The following is a 20,313-nucleotide window of genomic DNA, read 5'->3' as shown; positions in this document are numbered from 1 at the left end:
TTGGATAAATAAAACCCTGCCTTTTGAACCAAAAAACTCCTGTGTCCTCTTGCCTCACTGTTTGGTCCCTTACATTATCATTTAAAAAACATGGTGATTAAAAACTTTTGCACCTGACAATGTTGTTTCTTTATTAGCTGCGTAGAGACTATTTTATTTATTTATTTAACCTTTATTTTACCAGGTTAGTCTCTTGAGATATAAATCTCTTTTCCAAGAGAGACCTGGCCAAGATGGCAGTACAGATAGTTTCATAAAAAACATAAAACAATCAAACCTTAAAAAAACCACACAAAAGACATAAAACAAATAAAGAACATTACAAACATTAAAAGGCGTCACCTAAAACATCTAATTAAAACATGTGCAATTATGAGTGGACTTGTGCTCTAAGGCTTTTACATAACCTATAAAATCATGCAAGGGGATGAAGCGCTGTAATTTCAAATCTTTTTGCAGATCATTCCAAGCGGTGGGTGCAGCAAACATAAATGCTTTTTTGAACAACTCTGTCCGGGCTTGAGGTACATTCAATAAAATAAAGTCATGAGACCTCAAACAACGTGAGCTCTGTTTAAAAGAAAGAAGCTCAGAAATGTAACACGGGAGTCTGCCAATTAAGGCCTAGTAGGAGATGCTTGAATGTTTAATTTGTTATAGGAAGTGTTTCTCATATTATTATAGCGTTCAACAATACCTGTGCTCTGGAATCACAAGGAGTGTGAGTGTAAAAGTAATCGCTGGTCGTGCAGGGTGGCCTCTGCTGACATGTTCCTGACCCGATCCCTAGACACATAGGAAAGAGCCAACACACACACACACACACACACACACACACACACACACACACACACACACACACTTAGATCTAGTGATAGCATGCACACAGCAGCCAAGCAGACAAATCCTACAGCTACTTTGCTACAGCATGCAACTCATTTTCATACCCATTACACAGGGGTTAGTACTTGCACATGCTTCATCTTTATAATTGTAATAAGAGCTGTAATAACACAAAATCATTTTCGTCTGTTTCTCCACAATATGATTACACAAAGGAAAGCAACAACAGAACTTACATTCTGGACTAAAATGTCGAGTCATGGGAATATCACTTGCATGTGACTTTGTTAAAAATTTGAACAAACACATACCTGAATATTTCCCTTCTTCACACTGCTGGCATGCAGCAGCCCCCTTGTTGGAGTAAGTGTTAACTGGACAGGGGGTGCAGTGAGCAGCGCCAGGTTCAGCACTATAGGTGCCAGGCTTACAGTGGAAACATTCAGATGTATATGCAACTCCTGTGGAGAGTGGAACAAATGTTGGAAAGATGTTATTCCCTCTGTCTTTTTTTTTTAACTAAAACTGAAGGTAAAAATTAATTTTAACAACTGTTTGTTAATTACAGCAAAAATGAATGATCATAAAAAAAAAATCAAGCAGTTATTTAACAGTGAAGTTTTTAGGAAGTGACATTTCATTTTTTATGTTAAATGTTTATGCATTAAACATTGTTATTGGGGATGTTTAAGGTCATACCCATGTACCCATACCCATCTCATCTCATTATCTCTAGCCGCTTTATCCTTCTACAGGGTCGCAGGCAAGCTGGAGCCTATCCCAGCTGACTACGGGCGAAAGGCGGGGTACACCCTGGACAAGTCGCCAGGTCATCACAGGGCTGACACAGACAACCATTCACACTCACACCTACGGTCAATTTAGAGTCACCAGTTAACCTAACCTGCATGTCTTTGGACTGTGGGGGAAACCGGAGCACCCGGAGGAAACCCACGCGGACACGGGGAGAACATGCAAACTCCGCACAGAAAGGCCCTCGCCAGCCCCGGGGCTTGAACCCAGGACCTTCTTGCTGTGAGGCGACAGCGCTAACCACTACACCACCGTGCCGCCCGTACCCATACCCATTTTTTGTATATATATTTTGATTAGCAAAAAATTTATTTTGATTAAATGTTATCTACCAGTGTAGTTTGTTATTAATAAGTGGCAGGTTTTACCCATTTTTACACAAGTGTGACCATGATCATTGTAATGATGGTGGTGGTGGTGGTGGTGATGATAATGATGGATTGATTACAAACCTGTGATAGCGATGTTCTTCAGCAGAACCGGTTTAACAGCCCTGCCAGACAGAGAGAACCCAGTGGTTCTCCAGTATAGAACATTGTTCCCACTATTCAATTGAACCTGATTAAAGAACACAGGACAAAATCAGTATCAACCTCAAAGTGAAAAGCTTCGAAAACATTCACTGCTCCTGAAGCATGCACAAAACACACCAATGAAATCACAGAAATGTGCCTGTAAACACGCTTACATAGTGATACCCCCAATCATTCTCAGAAATCTTCATCCAGCGATTCTGAGAATCAGTAGACTGGCACTGGTCATTCTGAACCTGACAACCCACACACACAGGACATGGATAAGAAAAAAAAAACAAAACAATACACAGAGGATTATACACTATATGGCCAAACACATGCGGCCACCTGATCATCATACCCCTATGTGCTTCTTGAATATCCCTTTCTAAAACCCCGGGCATCAATATGGAATTGGTCACCTCTTTCTGCTAATATAGCCTCCACTCTTCTGGGAAGGATTTCCACTAGTTTTTGGCACATATCGTTGTGCCTATTCAGCCACAAGAGCGTTAGTAAGGTCAGGCACTGATGTTGGACAAGAAGGCTTGGCATGCAGTTGGTGTTCCAGTTTATCCCAAATATGTCCAGTGGGGTTGAGGCCAGGCCAGTCAAGTTCTTCCACACCAACCTTTAGTAAACCATATCTTTATGGACCTTGCTTTGTGCACAGGGGCATTGCCATGCTGGAACATATTTGGGCGTCTTAGTTCCATTCATCCATTATCTGTAGCTGCTTTATCCTGTTCTACAGGGTCACAGGCAAGCTGACTATGGGCGAAAGGCGGGGTACACCCTGGACAAGTCGCCAGATCATCACAGGGCTGACACATAGACACAGACAACCATTCACACTCACATTCACACCTACGGTCAATTTAGAGTCACCAATTAACCTAACCTGCATGTCTTTGGACTGTGGGGGAAACCGGAGCACCCGGAGGAAACCCACGCAGACACGGGGAGAACATGCAAACTCCAAACAGAAAGGCCCTCGACAGCCGCTGGGCTCGAACCCAGGACCTTCTTGCTGTGAGGCGACAGCGCTAACCACTACACCACCGTGCCACCCACCTCTTAGTTCCACTGAAGGGAATTCTTATGCAACAGCATACACACACATTCTAGACAATTGTGTGATTTCAACTTTGTGGCAACACATATGGATGTGATCTGTCAGGTGTCTACATACTTTTAGCCATATAGCATAGTTAGAACTTTTTATATAGAGCAGCTTATTCTTCAGTCTGTTGAAAGACAAACTGCACCATTAATCATATTTTGGTGTTAATTTGTTGATTGGCACTTTCATTATTCCTGTAATAAGTTATTCTGCTGTACTGGTGTCACAAGAGGACATTGCTGTTACGGTTACAATGGCATTTAAAAGTAGAAAGATTTTCAACCATAAGAAACATAAAGGATAGGGTCATGTTACACTGTTAAGTCTTAAAAACACTCAAACTGTTTCAGTGTCATATTAATGAGAAATCCACTGCCAAAGTACTGGAGATATCAAAAGCTGGCCTTAAAAGTCCAAAATGCAATGAAGCTGATGACAGCTGCCTTCATATAACATTATAATACTCACAAAGAATTCAAAGAAGATGCTGTTATCAGGATAGAAGTACTGGAAAGTGACTGAGCCGGGCTGTTTCAAATTCACAGCATACGACAGTGTGGAGCTGCATTCGTCTGTGTTGGAGGCTATGTAGTCCCCCTTAGGAGTCCAAGTTGAACTGAACCCCATCAACACACACACACACACACACACACAAGAACACGGTAGTTTTAACATTACAGCAAGTGAATGTAATACTATTTATTTGCATTAACATTTGCACAGTGGGGCGGCACGGTGGTGTAGTGGTTAGCGCTGTCGCCTCACAGCAAGAAGGTCCGGGTTTGAGCCCCGTGGCCGGCGAGGGCCTTTCTGTGCGGAGTTTGCATGTTCTCCCCGTGTCCGCGTGGGTTTCCTCCGGGTGCTCCGGTTTCCCCCACAGTCCAAAGACATGCAGGTTAGGTTAACTGGTGACTCTAAATTGACCGTAGGTGTGAATGTGAGTGTGAATGGTTGTCTGTGTCTATGTGTCAGCCCTGTGATGACCTGGCGACTTGTCCAGGGTGTACCCCGCCTTTCGCCCGTAGTCAGCTGGGATAGGCTCCAGCTTGCCTGCGACCCTGTAGAACAGGATAAAGCGGCTAGAGATAATGAGATGAGATGAGATTTGCACAGTGTGATTGTGGATTCTTTTTATAAATACCATCCTGGCTGTGTCTGGAATTCAACTGATAGGTTTATATTAATGCACTTGTTCTAATACGTTATGTAATAAGTTATCATGGCAGATGCTTCATATCAGTGTTGTAGTCGAGTCACTAAACCTCGAGTCCGAGCCCAGTCTCGAGTCCCCAGTGTTCAAGTCTGAGTCAAGTCCAAGTCATTAAAGAAAATTTTGAGTCGAGTCCGAGAACAAAACTCCAACCGCACCATTTGATGGTGGTTGTTGCTGCCTTTATGTGAAACCGTCTCTGCTACTGTGTTGGACTAACGTTACTGCTTGACTGCACCATTTTAGTTAATAGGCTACAGATAAAAAGCTTGTTTGTCACTCAGCAAGCCCCGCCCACTATCAACAGGGCAAATAACATGAGAGCGGGTTAACACTAGCTAGTTCATCGGTCAGCAAGCCACGCTATCAACAGGGCAATGAACACAGCGTGTCACTTCCTTCTCTGGGTATAGTCTTGCCAAATGACGATTGAAGTTTGAGGTTGTCCCCGTCGTCTCCTCAATAGTTCTTCTACATATGGAACACACAGCACTGCAGTTTTGTCCACTGCACAAGAAGTCTGTATAAGCAAAGCGGACAATCCTAGAGGCTTCTCTCCAGGCATTTTAGCGCCATTAATGTTAGTTTGTTCCTGAACATGACGTATGAACAGGTGAATATGCATTCTCTTGCACGAAATTAGTATAAAAATTAATGTAGAAATAAATATCTTATGCCAAATTATTATGTCATGTTACAAAAATAAAGAAAAACTCCAAGTCCCGTCTCCAATTTACGAGTCCGAATGCAGTTAATGCACAAGTCCGAGTCCAAGTCACGAGTCCTTAAAATTAGTACTCGAGTCTGAGTCCTGCACTCGAATACTACAAGCCTGCTTCATATAACAAATTAAGAAAACAATCAAAGCTTTTTGTAAGAAGATGCTTATTTAACGTTAATGGAAAGAGTTTTGGGTGTCTGCACTTTCTAAAGGTCAGTAAGCTGTCCGCCACTGGAAAGTCTTCAGAATAGAAGGGTTTGCACTTTCCAGTTACTTGGTAATGTGACAAGCTGAGTTTTGTTTGTTTGTTTGTTTGTTTGTTTGTTTGTTTGTTTGTTTGTTTGTTTGTTTTATTAATTTAAAGAGAGAGAGAGAGGGAAAGAAAGGCTGGTGAGAGAACGACTGTTTATAATGTAAGTGATAACTGGAACTAACTTGTCTCACTGACATTCCACACCAATAAATGTAACTGTGAATGGATAAAAAGCATAATATATCATTCATTAATCAATTAAAAATAACAATTGTTGGAAAATTGCTGTGGTAGAAGAGGAATGAAACACTTCGGGATGTGCTGTTATAGGCAAATAATTCACTTCAGGTGGTAACGGTATTACATCACAACTTTGTGGATTACTTTCCAATAACAGCACACAACACTGTTTTATTGTTTACTTATTTGCGTTGATGTGTTGATATAATGCTGGCTGAGTGAATCTGACATTTGATGTGATCTGAATGTGACAGTTGCCTTTTTGTTTGGGTCAGACGCCTCCTTTGTACATTCACTGGTAATTTATATAGTAGTGTAATCCATGTTTGATGACATGTGACTCAAAAAGATAATAATAATAATCACAATCACACATATACCCACAGACAGTAGAAAACACCATATTATTGAACAGTGTCATAAAAACTATAAATTAATGCAAAATAGACAAGTAATTATTAACTTATAAGACACACAATTTGACCTAATCCCCATTTCATATACTAACTTGGTGCAGTTAGTGTAGATGTTTCCTATGTCCATATTGATGCCATGGCTGATAAAGCCAGCAGGTAGGTTGTCCCATTCATCAAAGGCAACTCCTGTACCCAGGGAGTAGGTCCCTGCTGCACACTTCTGACACTCCTGTGTCTTCATGTCCAGATATTCACCTTCCTCACATGAAAACGCTGTCAACAGGTAATAATAGTTAGTGTATTTCTCATCAGTACATCCCAATTCTGGCTTGGAACCTGTCTTTAGTTTTTATAATGTTCACAGACAATTCACTTTTCTCTTTAACAGGATGTACAGCACAGATGTGACATTGTGTAGGATTATCTCATCTCATCTCGTTATCTGTAGCCGCTTTATCCTGTTCTACAGGGTCGCAGGCAAGCTGGAGCCTATCCCAGCTGACTACGGGCGAAAGGCGGGGTACACCCTGGACAAGTTGCCAGGTCATCACAGGGCCGACACATAGACACAGACAACCATTCACACCTACGGTCAATTTAGAGTCACCAGTTAACCTAACCTGCATGTCTTTGGACTGTGGGGGAAACCAGAGCACCCGGAGGAAATCCATGCAGACACGGGGAGAACATGCAAACTCCGCACAGAAAGGCCCTCATCGGCCCCGGGGCTCGAACCCGGACCTTCTTGCTGTGAGGCGACAGTGCTAATCACTACACCACCGTGCCGCCCTGTGTAGGATTATTTAAAGTTCAAATGTTTTCAAGTTTTGATGATACTCAACAAATAAATCTACAGGCAGCCAATATGCTAGCAGGAAGTCTAAATAATCACATTGCTAACACCTAAAATGGGCAGCTAAGCATTCTAAGATAAAAATGTCCTAAACTATATGTCATTCTTTGGATTTTTAGTTTCACATTCTTAAAGAAAGGAATCATTCAGCATTTTTAGAATAGTTATGGGTCTGTAGTTCTACTTGGGACCCTTCCTGATCAGGAAACACTCAGTTGTAGGGTTCTGCCTTTAAAGGCTTACCTGGAGGGACAATAAAAATACCTCTCAAGGTCTATATTTAACTTGTAAATAAAACATTACATTACATTACAGGCATTTAGCAGATGCTCTTGTCCAGAGTGACATACAACAAGGGGGTACTTGACACAGTGCTCCTGGATCAAAGAGGAATAAGGGCCTTGCTCAAGGGCCCAACAGTGGCAGCTTGTCAGTGCTGGGGCTTGAACCCAAAAGACATGCTTTTGTACTTCAAGGTTTATAGCTCCCTAAAACTCCAAGTATTACTTGGAACACTTTCTAATATTGAAACACTCAGTTGTAAAATCAGAAAAAAGTTGGGATGGTATGGAAAATGCAAATAAAAAAAAGAAAGCCGTAATTTCTAAATTTACTTTGACTTGTACTTCACTGCACACAGTATGAACCCAAGATATTTCATGTTTTGTCTAGTCAACTTCATTTCATTTGTTTATAAACATCCATTTTTGCATTTCAGGCCTGCAACACATTCCAAAAAAGTTGGGACAGGGAAATTTAGGGCTAGTAATGAGGTAAAACAATTAAATAATAATGTGATTTGAAACAAGTGATGTCAACAGGTGACTGTAATCATGATTTTGTATAAAATCAGTGTCCAGGAAAGGCCTAGTCTTTGAAGAGATTCAAGGAATCTGAAAGAACTGGTGCGTAAAAGGCAAGGGTTCAAGCCTAAGCTGAACACCTGTGATCTCTGATCCCTCAGAACTGGCATTTGTCTATATTGTAGCTGATATAACAACATGGGCTCAGGATTACTTTGGCAAACCTTTGTCAAGCACTACAATATGGAGTTGCATCCACAAATGCCAGTTAAAACTTTACTGTGCAAAAATGAAGCCTTAAAAGGACCATCCAAACTGTTACCTGTTACTGCAAGTCCAAAAGCCAGGGCCTGTTATGGTATGGGGTTGTGTCAGTGCCCTTGGCAAAGGTAACTTGCACTTCTGTGATGGCAGCATTAATGCAGAAAAGTGCACTGAGATTTTGGAGCATCATATGCTGCTTTCAATGTGTCACATTTTCCAGGTTTATTTCAACAAGACAATGCAAAACTACATTCTGCACGCATTGCAAAGGCATGGCTGTGGAAGAATAGGGTGCCTGTCCCCTCTGTCCCCAAAAGAATTTTGAAACGAAAAATATGGTCATGACGACTCCGTACTGTTGCACACCTTAAGATCTATTTGTGGGAAGAACGGGACAAAATAACACCTGAAACACGTCACACTGTAAAACATTTCAGCCTTGCTTAGTTATGTCCACTTAATTTTTCTCTTTAACTCAATGAGCTCTGAAAACTGTTTTAATTTGAACTAATCTGTGCAAGTTTTCAAAGGTTAGACTTGAATTACTTAGTTGTCTTGACTAGTTGAGACTTTTCCTGAGTTGAAACAAAGATAATCATCAAATTGAGTTAACTTGCATTTTCAAGGCAGCAGGTGAACTTGTATTTCCAAGTTAAACCAATTTGAAATGTTTTACAGTGCATTAACTGGTGTCTTCAGTCCCTAAACATCTTAAGTGTTGTGAGACTCAATGGCAACATTATAAAGTGGTAAATATTTTACTGTCCCAACTTTTTTGAAATGTTTTGCAAGAATCAAAATTGAAATAAGTGTTTCATTTGGAAAAACAATAAAATTCATGAGGTAAAACATCAAACAATGTGCTGTTGCATTGTTTTGAGTGCAATACTGGTCAAAGATTATTTACAAATCACTTTTTTCAGTTTTAATTTCAATTTCAACATACACCGTCCCAACTTTTTCTGATTTGGGGTTGTATGTAGAACCTTTTAAGCTTTAAGGGTTCTAGATTGGGGCGACACGGTGGTGTAGTGGTTAGCGCTGTGGCCTCACAGCAAGAAGGTCCTGAGTTCGAGCCCCGTGGCCAGCGAGGGCCTTTCTATGTGGAGTTTGCATGTTCTCTCCATGTCTGCGTGGGTTTCCTCTGGGTGCTCCGGTTTCCCCCACAGTCCAAAGACATGAAGGTTAGGTTAATTGGTGACTCTAAATTGACCGTAGGTGTGAATGTGAGTGTGAATGGTTGTCTGTGTCTATGTGTCAGCCCTGTGATGACCTGGCGACTTGTCCAGGGTGTACCCCACCTCTCGCCCATAGTCAGCTGGGATAGGCTCCAGCTTGCCTGCGACCCTGTACAGGATAAGCAGCTACAGATAATGGATGGCTGGGCTCTAGATTGAATTGTAAACATTATTATCTGGCTCATGAATGCTGGAACGAAGCACTAAGGTCTTGTTACTCACTGCAGTGTGTTCCTTTAACTGGGTCAGGGAGGCCTGTGCATGTGTCAGGCTTGTTGGGTATCGCCACTCTCCATCTGGACCCCAGAACATCACAGTCTGTATACTCAAAGTGGTAATCTGACTAAGATAACAACACACACACACACACACACATTCATTCGAAGATGAATGCATATGGTTGAAAAGAAAAGCATGTACAACATTGTAGTTTGTTACATTAAGGTAGCATTTGGAACAGTACAAATTTATCACGTCAGTTAATTGAGGTAAACACACAGTGCCTTGCAAAAGTATTCATCCCCCTTGGTGTTTGTTCTGTTTTGTCGCATTACAAGCTGGAATTAAAATGAATTTTTGGAGGGTGAGCACCATTTGATTTACACAATATGCCTACAACTTGAAAGGTGCACACTGTTTTTTTTTTTATTGTGATACAAACAATAATTAAGATGAAAAAACAGAAATCTGAAGTGTGCACAGATATTCACCCCCTTTCGTATGAAACCCCTAAATAAGAGCTGGTCCAACCAATTCACTTCATAAATCACATAATTAGTTGATTAAGGTCCACCTGTGTGCAAAGTGTCACATGATCTGTCACATGATGTCTGTATAAATCAACCTGTTCTGGAAGGACCCTGACTCTGCAACACTACTAAGCAAGCAACATGAAAACCAAGGAGCACTCAGAACAGGTCAGAGAAAAGTTGTGAAGAAGTATAGATCAGGGTTGGATTATAAAAAATATCCCAAACTTTGAATATCCCAGGAAGCACCATTAAGTCCATTATAGCAAAATGGAAAGAATATGGCACCACTACAAACCTGACAAGAGAAGGCTGCCCACCAAAACTCACAGACCGGGCAAGGAGGGCATTAATCAGAGATGCAACAAAGACACCAAAGATCCACAGCAGAGATGGGAGTATCTGTCCATCGGACCAGTTTAAGCTGTACACTCCACAGAGTGGGGTTTTATCGAAGAGTGGCCAGAAAAAAGTCACTGCTTAAGAAAACACATTTGGAGTTTGCCCAACAGCATGTGGCAGACTCCCCCAACACATGGAAGAAGATTCTCTGGTCAAATTAAACTAAAACTGATCTTTTTGGCCATCATGGGAAATGCCATATGTGGCGCAAACCCTGAGAACACCATTCCTACAATGAAGCATGGTGGTGGCAGCATCATGTTTTTCATCTGCAGGGACAGGAAAGCTGGTCAGGACTGAAGGAAAGATGGATGGCACTAAATACAGGACAATTCTGGAGGAAAACCTGTTTGAGTCAACCAGAGGTTTCAGACTGGGATGAAGGTTCATGGTCCAGCAGGACAATGACCCTAAACATACTGCTAAAGCTACACTGGAGTGGTTTAAAGAGAAACATTTAAATGTCTTGGAATGGCCTCGTCAAAGCCCAGACCTCAATCCAATTGAGAATCTGTGGCATAACTTGAAGATTGCTGTACACCAATGCAACCCATCTAACTTGAAGGAGTTGGGGCAGTTTTGCCTTGAGGAATGGGCAAAAATCCCAGTGACTAGATGTGCTAAGCTAATAGAGACATACCCCAAGACTTGCAGCTGTCACTGTAGCAAAAGGTGGCTCTACAAAGTATTGACTTTGAGGGGGGGTGAATACCTATGCACACTCCAGATTTCTGTTTTTTCATCTTAATTATTGTTTGTGTCGCAATAAAAAAAAAAATAGTGTGCACCTTTAAAGTGGTAGGCATGTTGTGTAAATCAAATGGTGCCAACCCCCCCAAAAAATCCATTTTAATACCAGCTTATAATGCAACAAAACAGGACAAACACTAAGGGGGATGAATACTTTTCCAAGGTACTGTACAGGTGTTATTTTTCATTGACACCGTTACATTTATTTCTTGTTTTGAAAATCTATGGAGAGTTGATGACTGGTAAACCATTGTCTATGGCACTCTGATACATGTTTAATTATTCAACCCCCTTTTTAAATACAAGGTCAGATCAATATTTACACAGGCATCCACCACACCCTTTGACAACCACCTTTAACAAGGATGTTTAATTCCCAGTCCCCACAAGCTGCTTAACAGGAATTATTTACTTACCATGATGGTGAGGTAAAGCAGATTCTTAAACAAATGTGCTATTCTATTCCACATATATACCAATACTTGCAAACACTATTCACTAATTCCTTCAACAAAACTTCTTACGTTTTATTAGAGTGGTTCATTAGATGTTGCCCACTCCTCGGAATATTTACACAAGGCTTTGAATAACAGTAGAGCACCTAATCAACATGCACCTACCCGAACCTGACAGAATCCAACCTGGAGATTAGACCACAAGAACTTAGCAAAGTACACCCAAACACCCCATGTGAAGCAGAACTAGATTAATAGTTAACAAAATAGAAGGACAAAAAACGGTTCTCCCTGGATACTGTTTCCTATTAGTGAAGCTACATTAGTTCTGTGCATGATGAAACAGTACACTTATCAAAGAGGAAAAAAAAAGAGTAGACGGAAGAAAATAATTAATCAGTCAGGCTTAATGGCAGTCTCCTCTCTTGCACTAATCCAGGCGTTCATATTATTATGATAAATCCAAGGCAACAGGACAGAGTGACCTATGTTTCTATGGTGTCTCTGCCTACATTGTCTTCTCTCCTGGGCCAAATGCAAGGTCTTTTAACCTTCACGAGAGTACAGGATGAATACCATAATAAATGCAGTGAACCGCACTGTGCTATTCTTGTCATTTAGGGCCAGTAAAAATTTATAAAGACATAAATTTATAAAGACATAAATAAGGCCTTGGTTTAACAGGACTTACAGGAAATGGTATAAAATCATGAGGTAATCGTTTCTCTCTCACCATATGTCAGTTTCGCACAGGTTTAAACATGTTCTTATCATCTTCTGATAAGATCCTCAGGCTGCTAGTTTTCACACTATTCATACACAATGCTCAGTTGACACAGTTTAACTCAGATATGGCTGCTTACATATCGAAGGAAATGCAAATTGAAATGAATTTGAGGTTTGAACCTCTTTGAGGTTTCCAAGCATCACCTATACATCTATCTGAGGGAATCATGGATGATCTAACCACATTGAATGCTGACATGGATGTATACAGTAATTGAGCCTAACATTTTTTAAAAATTCACTGATGCATCATCGTTGTCATCAGCTGTCCATTGCCAGTGATGATGACTGCCCCACTAGGATGCACAGAAACGCAAACGGGCCGCGAGGCCTGCATCAGAGCGACCGATTTGTCCACAGCGGTGGCTAAACCGTCACATTTACTCCATCGCCACAGGGCTTTCTTATTCTCCTCTCCTAATTAAGTACCTTGCACAGTAAGGTAAGACAAACGATGTCGTGCCTCCATCATGTTGTCTCTCTGGACCTCCAGACCTGACGGGTATGGAAGTTGCCCTGCAGTGACAACTGACTTGCCGAATGATGCCATCCGTTGGCCGTTTGAGTGGCTCTTCCACATGCCATCAGGTGGTGCGCCATTGACCCTGTTGGGTTCATCTGCCACGTTGCACCAAAAATCACCCTGCTACCAGCGCCTTATTGATAATGTACTATTTAACCCATAGCTGGAACCCAAGCAGGTGCCACTCCAGGTCAGGGCGGACCTGGGAGCAATGGTGATTAAGGGGTAACTCCACTTTCCCCAATACTCAAGTTCTCCTGGACCTGAGACTCACCACCAGTTGCAGTTTAAAGTTATACCCAGGACTACTTGATGCATCAATTCTTGTTCTTTCACATTACTGAACCATTTATCCCACTACTCTTTAAATCATATTCTTTATAATTCTTCCCAGCTTATGATCTTCACCCTCTCTTTGCATTACAGTGTGCAATCGTATAATCGACTCACTAAGCCTAAGTAAACACCTGTTGAAGTAACTGCAGCACGTGAACATGAGCGCAGAAGAAAAACGACCAATATAGTCCAATTCCCATGTTGCCATATCATTGATATACCTTCTAAAAAAAAAGAAAATTTACTCCATTCACAGACAATGTATCCAGTTTATGCAGTATTTTATAAAAGTTTTAGTCATGTCAGGAACAACCTTGCAGCTGAATCTATGTAACATGCCTGTATGAATAGCACTGACATACAGTACTGTATGTCTCTCCATCAAGATATTGAAAATTATTTGGAGTTAGAAAACATTTTTAATCTTTTGTTATGAAAGCCCAGGAATCATGCAACTAACACGGCAGCAACGTATAACAGAGAGATAAAGACATCAGTTTTTCTAGAAACAGATGTGAATCAACATCCTCAACTCCTAATGTGCTTTTCTGTCCATATGCATGACTTCTGCTAGAACAACGACCGATCAATTATGCATTTAATTACAAAAGAAGAAAATGGCATGTTGAATAACCAGTACAGCAGCTGTTCCGAAAGACCAGAGGATTTTTTGAACATACATATAGACAAGTTGTGTTGGAATAAGATCCTTAGCACCTGAACAATACTTTGATCGGATACACAGCACAGATGTGACATTGTAGGGGTTCATTAAAAGTTCAAATAAGTTTTCACAACACTCTACAAAAATTACATGCAGCCAGTGAAGCTTTGTTAAGAGTTCTTAGAATAGTGATGGGTCCATAATTCAAAGAAGTTGTACTTGGAGCCCATTACTGACAGGGAAATACTCAGTTGTAGGGTTCTACCTTTAAAGGAAGGACAAATAAAGTACCTCGAAGGGTCTGTATTTACATCTTTTTTTTTCTAAGAGTGTAAATAAAACATGCTTTTGTACTTTCATGAGTAACATGGTGCATGTTTACAACAAAGGACCTTTTGTTAGGTTGGAATATACCAACCTTTGGATTTTTTTTTTTAAATATACAGGACAGTGGGGCGGCACGGTGTTGTAGTGGTTAGCGCTGTTGCCTCACAGCAAGAAGGTCCGGGTTCGAGCCCCGTGGCCGACGAGGGCTTTTCTGTGTGGAGTTTGCATGTTCTCCCCGTGTCCGCGTGGGTTTCCTCCGGGTGCTCCGGTTTCCCCCACAGCCCAAAGACATGCAGGTTAGGTTAACTGGTGACTCTAAATTGACCGTAGGTGTGAATGTGAGTGTGAATGGTTGTCTGTGTCTACGTGTCAGCCCTGTGATGACCTGGCGACTTGTCCAGGGTGTACCCCACCTTTCGCCCGTAGTCAGCTGGGATAGGCTCCAGCTTGCCTGCGACCCTGTAGAACAGGATAAAGCGGCTAGAGATAATGAGATGAGAGGAGATGAGATGAGATACAGGACGGCATTATCACCTCACAGCAAGCAAGTTCTGGGTTTTGCCGGGGGCTTTTCTGTATGAATGAATATATAGAAGAAGAACAACAACAACTTTATTCATCATACGCACACTTGTGAAATTCCTCTCTGCATGTAACCCATCTGAAGCAGTGAACACACACAATGAGCACACACACATACCCAGAGCAGTGGGCAGCCATGCTACAGCACCCAGGGAGCAGTTGGGGGTGAGGTTCCTTGCTCAAGTGCCCGCCCCATGTTAACCTAAGTGCATGTGTTTGAGCTGTAGGGGAAACCAGAGCAGCCAGAGGAAACCCATGCAGACACAGGGAGCACATGTAACTCCATACAGAAACGCCCCCGTCGCCGCTGGGCTTGAACCCAGAACCTTCTTGCTGTGAGGCGACAGTGCTAATCACTACACCACCGTGCTGCCCAAGTTGTATCAACAGAGGATCCTTAGCACCAAACAATACATATCTAAGAACAACAGTAAGGTAATACTACATTTGGGTGGGGGTCTCAGCCCATCAAGCAGACAGGAAGTAAAGAGTGTAAAGAATCAATAATAGGGACAAAGTTTATTATTATTATTATTATTATTATTATTATGTCCTAGGCGCTTACATCATTATTAATAACATATATTTCTGTTTTTAAGAAAAAGTCCAGAGGAAGGAGACAGACACCGAGATATTACGGTTTAAATGAAATATCGCGATACTTCGCTTTCAGAGCGCTATTACTGGCGGGACAACAATCCATCACTAAACATATGGTGCTGTATTCCGAGTTTGTAACCGAAGGTGACTGTGAGAAATTGTTCAAAAGACATTAAAAACTTTACTATTTGACTTTTAGTCGTCATGTAGCTCGTGTTCTTACCTCTTTACAGCTGGGCAGCTCCATCGGCTCCAGCGCGTCTAATAAGAGGAGTGCGAAAAACACTGTGGAAACGGACAAGCTGCACTGGGAAATAACTGTAAAATGTAAACGTTTCAGTAACATCGTCGGGGGAAAAAATATATATATACATAAATAGAAATAACGACGTGCGAACAGAAAATCAAAGTGAGAGAGAGAGAGAGAGAGAGAGAGAGAGAGAGAGAGAGATCCTGTTAGAGTGACAGCTGGTGCTTTGACTCTGGCGCTGCTGCTGCTGCGCGCGCGCTTTATTTGCACAGCGGGACTGTGTGTGACACGCTGCTGCTGCTGCTGCTGCTGCTGGACACTGTGCTCACTTCACAGCCTCAACCCCCAACACACACACACACACACACACGTGTGCCGATCTCAAGGACGCGTTATCCTAATGGGCTCATAGACATCCTAATACATAGACGGAGCATCCAATGTAAATTCTAAAAGCGCTGACGAGACGCGGGGCCGCCATCTTGGAGTGGTGATCCGCTGCACTCAGTGTAATACTAAATACATTAGATATAAACAGCTTAACGTTTTTCTATCGGCTACAACCACCAATCTATTGCAAATAAAATGCGGCTTTAACAATCTAAATCCATTATAATGATTCTGTGTGTATGTTTTCTTTAAATAGATTGTTAAGAACATATCAAAGCGGAAATTAATCTAGTCAGTGAATTTATAAGAGCCTTTTACATCCTTCAACACAATCTGACCCCCCTTCAGCAAAGCTGATGTATTCAGGTTGAGTGGGGCACTTTGGTATGTAGGACAATGTGTGATGACCATATATTGAGGTATTTCACTCACGTGACCAGGTCATGTGACGCTGCCATTTTGGACGGCACGGCTCGAATCAGTTTGAATGCGAGGAAGGCGACAATCGAAAAACATAAAAGAAAAAGGAGCGAGATGCAGAAAACACCTTCACTATCCAGCGACGTAGGGCATTTACAGGGCGAGCAGAGGGAGAGGTATTTGCAAAAACTGAGGTTAGCAGGCTTAGAGAACGACATTTACCTGCTTCCACCAGGATTGTTCACTGACGTACGGAAGTACACGAAGCCCTCGTCTTTACCTGACTTCGGCCCACATGATCTGTATACCTATATCGTTAAAAACCCATCGCCATACACATACACGCCAACGTCCGAGGTTCCGGAGCACGCTCCGGCTTGCTCCCGGAGTGCTCCGGCCGAGGTTCCGGAGCGCGCTCCGGCTTGCTCCACCTCAAATTAAGCAGCGCGCTCTGGCTTGCTCCCCCTCAAATTAAGCAGCGTGCTCTGGCTTGCTCCCCCTCAAATTAAGCAGCGCGCTCTGGCTTGCTCCCCCTCAAATTAAGCAGCGTGCTCCGGCTTGCTCCAGAGCAAGCCGGAGCGCGCTGCTTAATTTGAGGGGGAGCAACCCAGAACACGCTCCGGAACCTCGGCCGGAGCACTCCGGGAGCAAGCCGGAGCGCGCTGCTTAATTTGAGGGGGAGTAAGCCGGAGCGCGCTCCGGTACCTCGGACGTTGGCTCCGGCAGCTATTTACACTGGATCCAGTGTAAATAGCTGCCGGATCATAATTACAGTAAACTAGTAAATACAGTAAAGGAAAAACTTGAGACTGAAAGGTTTTAACAGTCATCCAAATGACTGAACGTAAACATTGCTACAGTAACATTCAGTACCAGCTATGATGTTGTTGACATTAGCTAGTCAACAATAGCTACTACAGAAGAACAAAGAGGTTACAATGGGTTATTTTAACCTATTTGGTTACACACTCGCCACCACAGAATGTTAACAGCAATGTAATGCCTTTTCTGGCTAATTTTATTTGTCTTACCTCCAACAAAGTGGTCACTACACAAGCGTTGGTATGCCGAGGGCTGCCAATCTGTTAATGGCCGCTATCCATCTTCTCCGTCGGGATCTGATAAAATGATAAACCTTGCCTTGTTTGTTGATGGTTACTACATCCAGGTGCACAACAATATAGTGGCATGATGGAAGTCTTGCTGAAAGTAAAAACTTTCTTTGCTGCTGTACCTCAATGTTGGCTGTGGTAAACTACTGGTAGTACATGTCCAAAATGGTGGCCGCGTTTGTCGTGACGTCACGTGAAAAGGGTCCATACGCACAGAGACAGTTTGAAAGACAGCGGTTTGTTCCTCCTACCCGCTTCGGGAATGTCTACGGATCGAGGCCAGACTAAATATTCACATTTAGTCTGGCTTGCCAGGCTAACATAGCCTAACATTTTGAGATTTATTTCTGAGAAGCAAGATATTTTTCTTTCTTTGTCATCGCTCTTTGTTTTCACAAGTTAAAAGTCGCCTGGATTCCAAAATGAAAACGAACGGTTATATACCAAATGAATGTTCTTGTTCTGAATACTAAAGAAACTGTTGTAGGCCTAGGTTATGTTCTTGACATGTTGTTCATTGACTCACTCATTCAAAGGCTTCTTGAGGCTAAACTTTAGTTAACCAGACTTGTTAACCGTGATGTCTGATGGATTTTTTCACCATGCAATTGCCTATTTCACCATTGCTTTTTCTCAATTAAATAGGTGATGATGGATATAAAGTTTTATTGTTCAATAGTATTTCTAATTGTGCCACTGTCATTATTTAAGTTTCTGTGTCTAGTTAGACAGGCACGTCTGAGGGGATGAATTTGCTGAGCGCAGTTGACAACAGGCAGGGGTGGGGCCTCGGGGGGGTGTCTGCCCAGGGCCTCGGCAAGGGTTAACGCTGCCCTGGCCAATCTAAAAAGGTATGGGGTTTAACGGCAATTATTTCCAGACACAGATTTTCAGGCATTTTGCATGTTTGTATAGATACTGTCTTTGCCGTAGTGGTTAGAAGGTTCTGGGTTCAAGCCCAGTGTCTGGCAGGGGCCTTTCTGTGTGGAGTTTGGATGTTCTCCCCCATGGGTTTCCTCCAGGTGCTCCAGTTTCCCCCACAGTCCAAAGACATACAGGTTAGTCTAATTGGTGGCTCTAAATTGACCGTAGGTGTGAATGTGAGTGTGAATGGTTGTGTGTCTCTATGTGTCAGCCCTGTGATGACCTGGCGACTTGTCCAGGGTGTACCCCGCCTCTCACCCATAGTCAGCTGGGATAGGCTCCAGCTTGCCTGTGACCCTGTAGAACAAGATAAGCGGCTACAGACAATGGATGGATGGATGGATACGGTCTTTGCCATGGTGGTGTAGTGGTTAGCACTGTCGCTTCACAGCAAGAAGGTTCTGGGTTCAAACCCAGTGTCTGGCAGGGGCCTTTCTGTGTGGAGTTTGCATTTTCTCCCCCATGGGTTTCCTCCAGGTGCTCCAGTTTTCCCCACAGTCCAAAGACATACAGGTTAGGTTAATTGGTGGCTCTAAATTGACCGTAGGTGTGAATGTGAGTGTGAATGGTTGTGTGTCCCTATGTGTCAGGCCTGTGATGACCTGGCGACTTGTCCAGGGTGTACCCCGCCTCTCGCCCATAGTCAGCTGGGATAGGTTCCAGCTTGCCTGTGACCCTGTAGAACAAGATAAGCAGCTACAGACAATGGATGGATGGATGGATGGATGGATACGGTCTTTGCCATGGTGGTGTAGTGGTTAGCACTGTCGCTTCACAGCAAGAAGTTTCTGGGTTCAAACCCAGTGTCTGGCAGGGGCCTTTCTGTGTGGAGTTTGCATTTTCTCCCCCATGGGTTTCCTCCAGGTGCTCCAGTTTTCCCCACAGTCCAAAGACATACAGGTTAGGTTAATTGGTGGCTCTAAATTGACCGTAGGTGTGAATGTGAGTGTGAATGGTTGTGTGTCCCTATGTGTCAGCCCTGTGATGACCTGGCGACTTGTCCAGGGTGTACCCCGCCTCTCGCCCATAGTCAGCTGGGATAGGTTCCAGCTTGCCTGTGACCCTGTAGAACAAGATAAGCGGCTACAGACAATGGATGGATGGATGGATACGGTCTTTGCCATGGTGGTGTAGTGGTTAGCACTGTCGCTTCACAGCAAGAAGGTTCTGGGTTCAAGCCCAGTGTCTGGTAGGGGCCTTTCTGTGTGGAGTTTGCATGTTCTCCCTGTGTACGCATGGGTTTCCTCTGGGTGCCATAGTTTCCCCCACAGTCCAAAGACATACAGGTTAGGCTAATTGGTAGCTCTAAATTGACCATAGGTGTGAATGTGAGTGTGAATGGTTGTGTGTCTCTATGTCTCAGCCCTGTGATGACCTGGCGACTTGTCCAGGGTGTACCCCGCCTCTCACCCATAGTCAGCTGGGATAGGCTCCAGCTTGCCTGTGACCCTGTAGAACAAGATAAGCGGCTACAGACAATGGATGGATGGATGGATACGGTCTTTGCCATGGTGGTGTAGTGGTTAGCACTGTCGCTTCACAGCAAGAAGGTTCTGGGTTCAAGCCCAGTGTCTGGCAGGGGCCTTTCTGTGTGGAGTTTGCATGTTCTCCCCCATGGGTTTCCTCTAGGTGCTCCTTTTTTCCCCACAGTCCAAAGACATACAGGTTAGGTTAATTGGTGGCTCTAAATTGACCGTAGGTGTGAATGTGAGTGTGAATGGTTGTGTGTCTCTGTGTCAGCCCTGTGATGA

At 42.9% G+C, this 20,313-nt stretch overlaps 1 protein-coding gene across 1 annotated transcript in view; it reads right to left on the bottom strand.

Moving 5' to 3' along the window:
* Positions 1-15,938, bottom strand: part of elapor1 (endosome-lysosome associated apoptosis and autophagy regulator 1) — a 72,773-nt gene extending 56,835 nt beyond the window's left edge. Inside the window, exons 1-8 of the mRNA XM_060931992.1 lie at positions 15,690-15,938; positions 9,515-9,635; positions 6,227-6,407; positions 3,763-3,910; positions 2,345-2,425; positions 2,109-2,214; positions 1,155-1,304; positions 698-786 (exon numbers count right to left, since the gene is read on the bottom strand). Of these exons, the coding sequence (XP_060787975.1) occupies positions 698-786; positions 1,155-1,304; positions 2,109-2,214; positions 2,345-2,425; positions 3,763-3,910; positions 6,227-6,407; positions 9,515-9,635; positions 15,690-15,812 (999 nt within the window). The 5' untranslated portion in view covers positions 15,813-15,938. The remainder of the gene's footprint in view (positions 1-697; positions 787-1,154; positions 1,305-2,108; positions 2,215-2,344; positions 2,426-3,762; positions 3,911-6,226; positions 6,408-9,514; positions 9,636-15,689) is intronic.
* Between the last annotated feature and the right edge of the window lie 4,375 nt (positions 15,939-20,313).

This window comes from Neoarius graeffei, chromosome 10 (genome assembly GCF_027579695.1).
Source record: "Neoarius graeffei isolate fNeoGra1 chromosome 10, fNeoGra1.pri, whole genome shotgun sequence".
Lineage (NCBI taxonomy): Eukaryota > Metazoa > Chordata > Actinopteri > Siluriformes > Ariidae > Neoarius > Neoarius graeffei.
The sequence above is the reverse complement of the archived record's forward strand: the minus strand, read 5'-3'. Positions and strand labels throughout refer to the sequence as shown.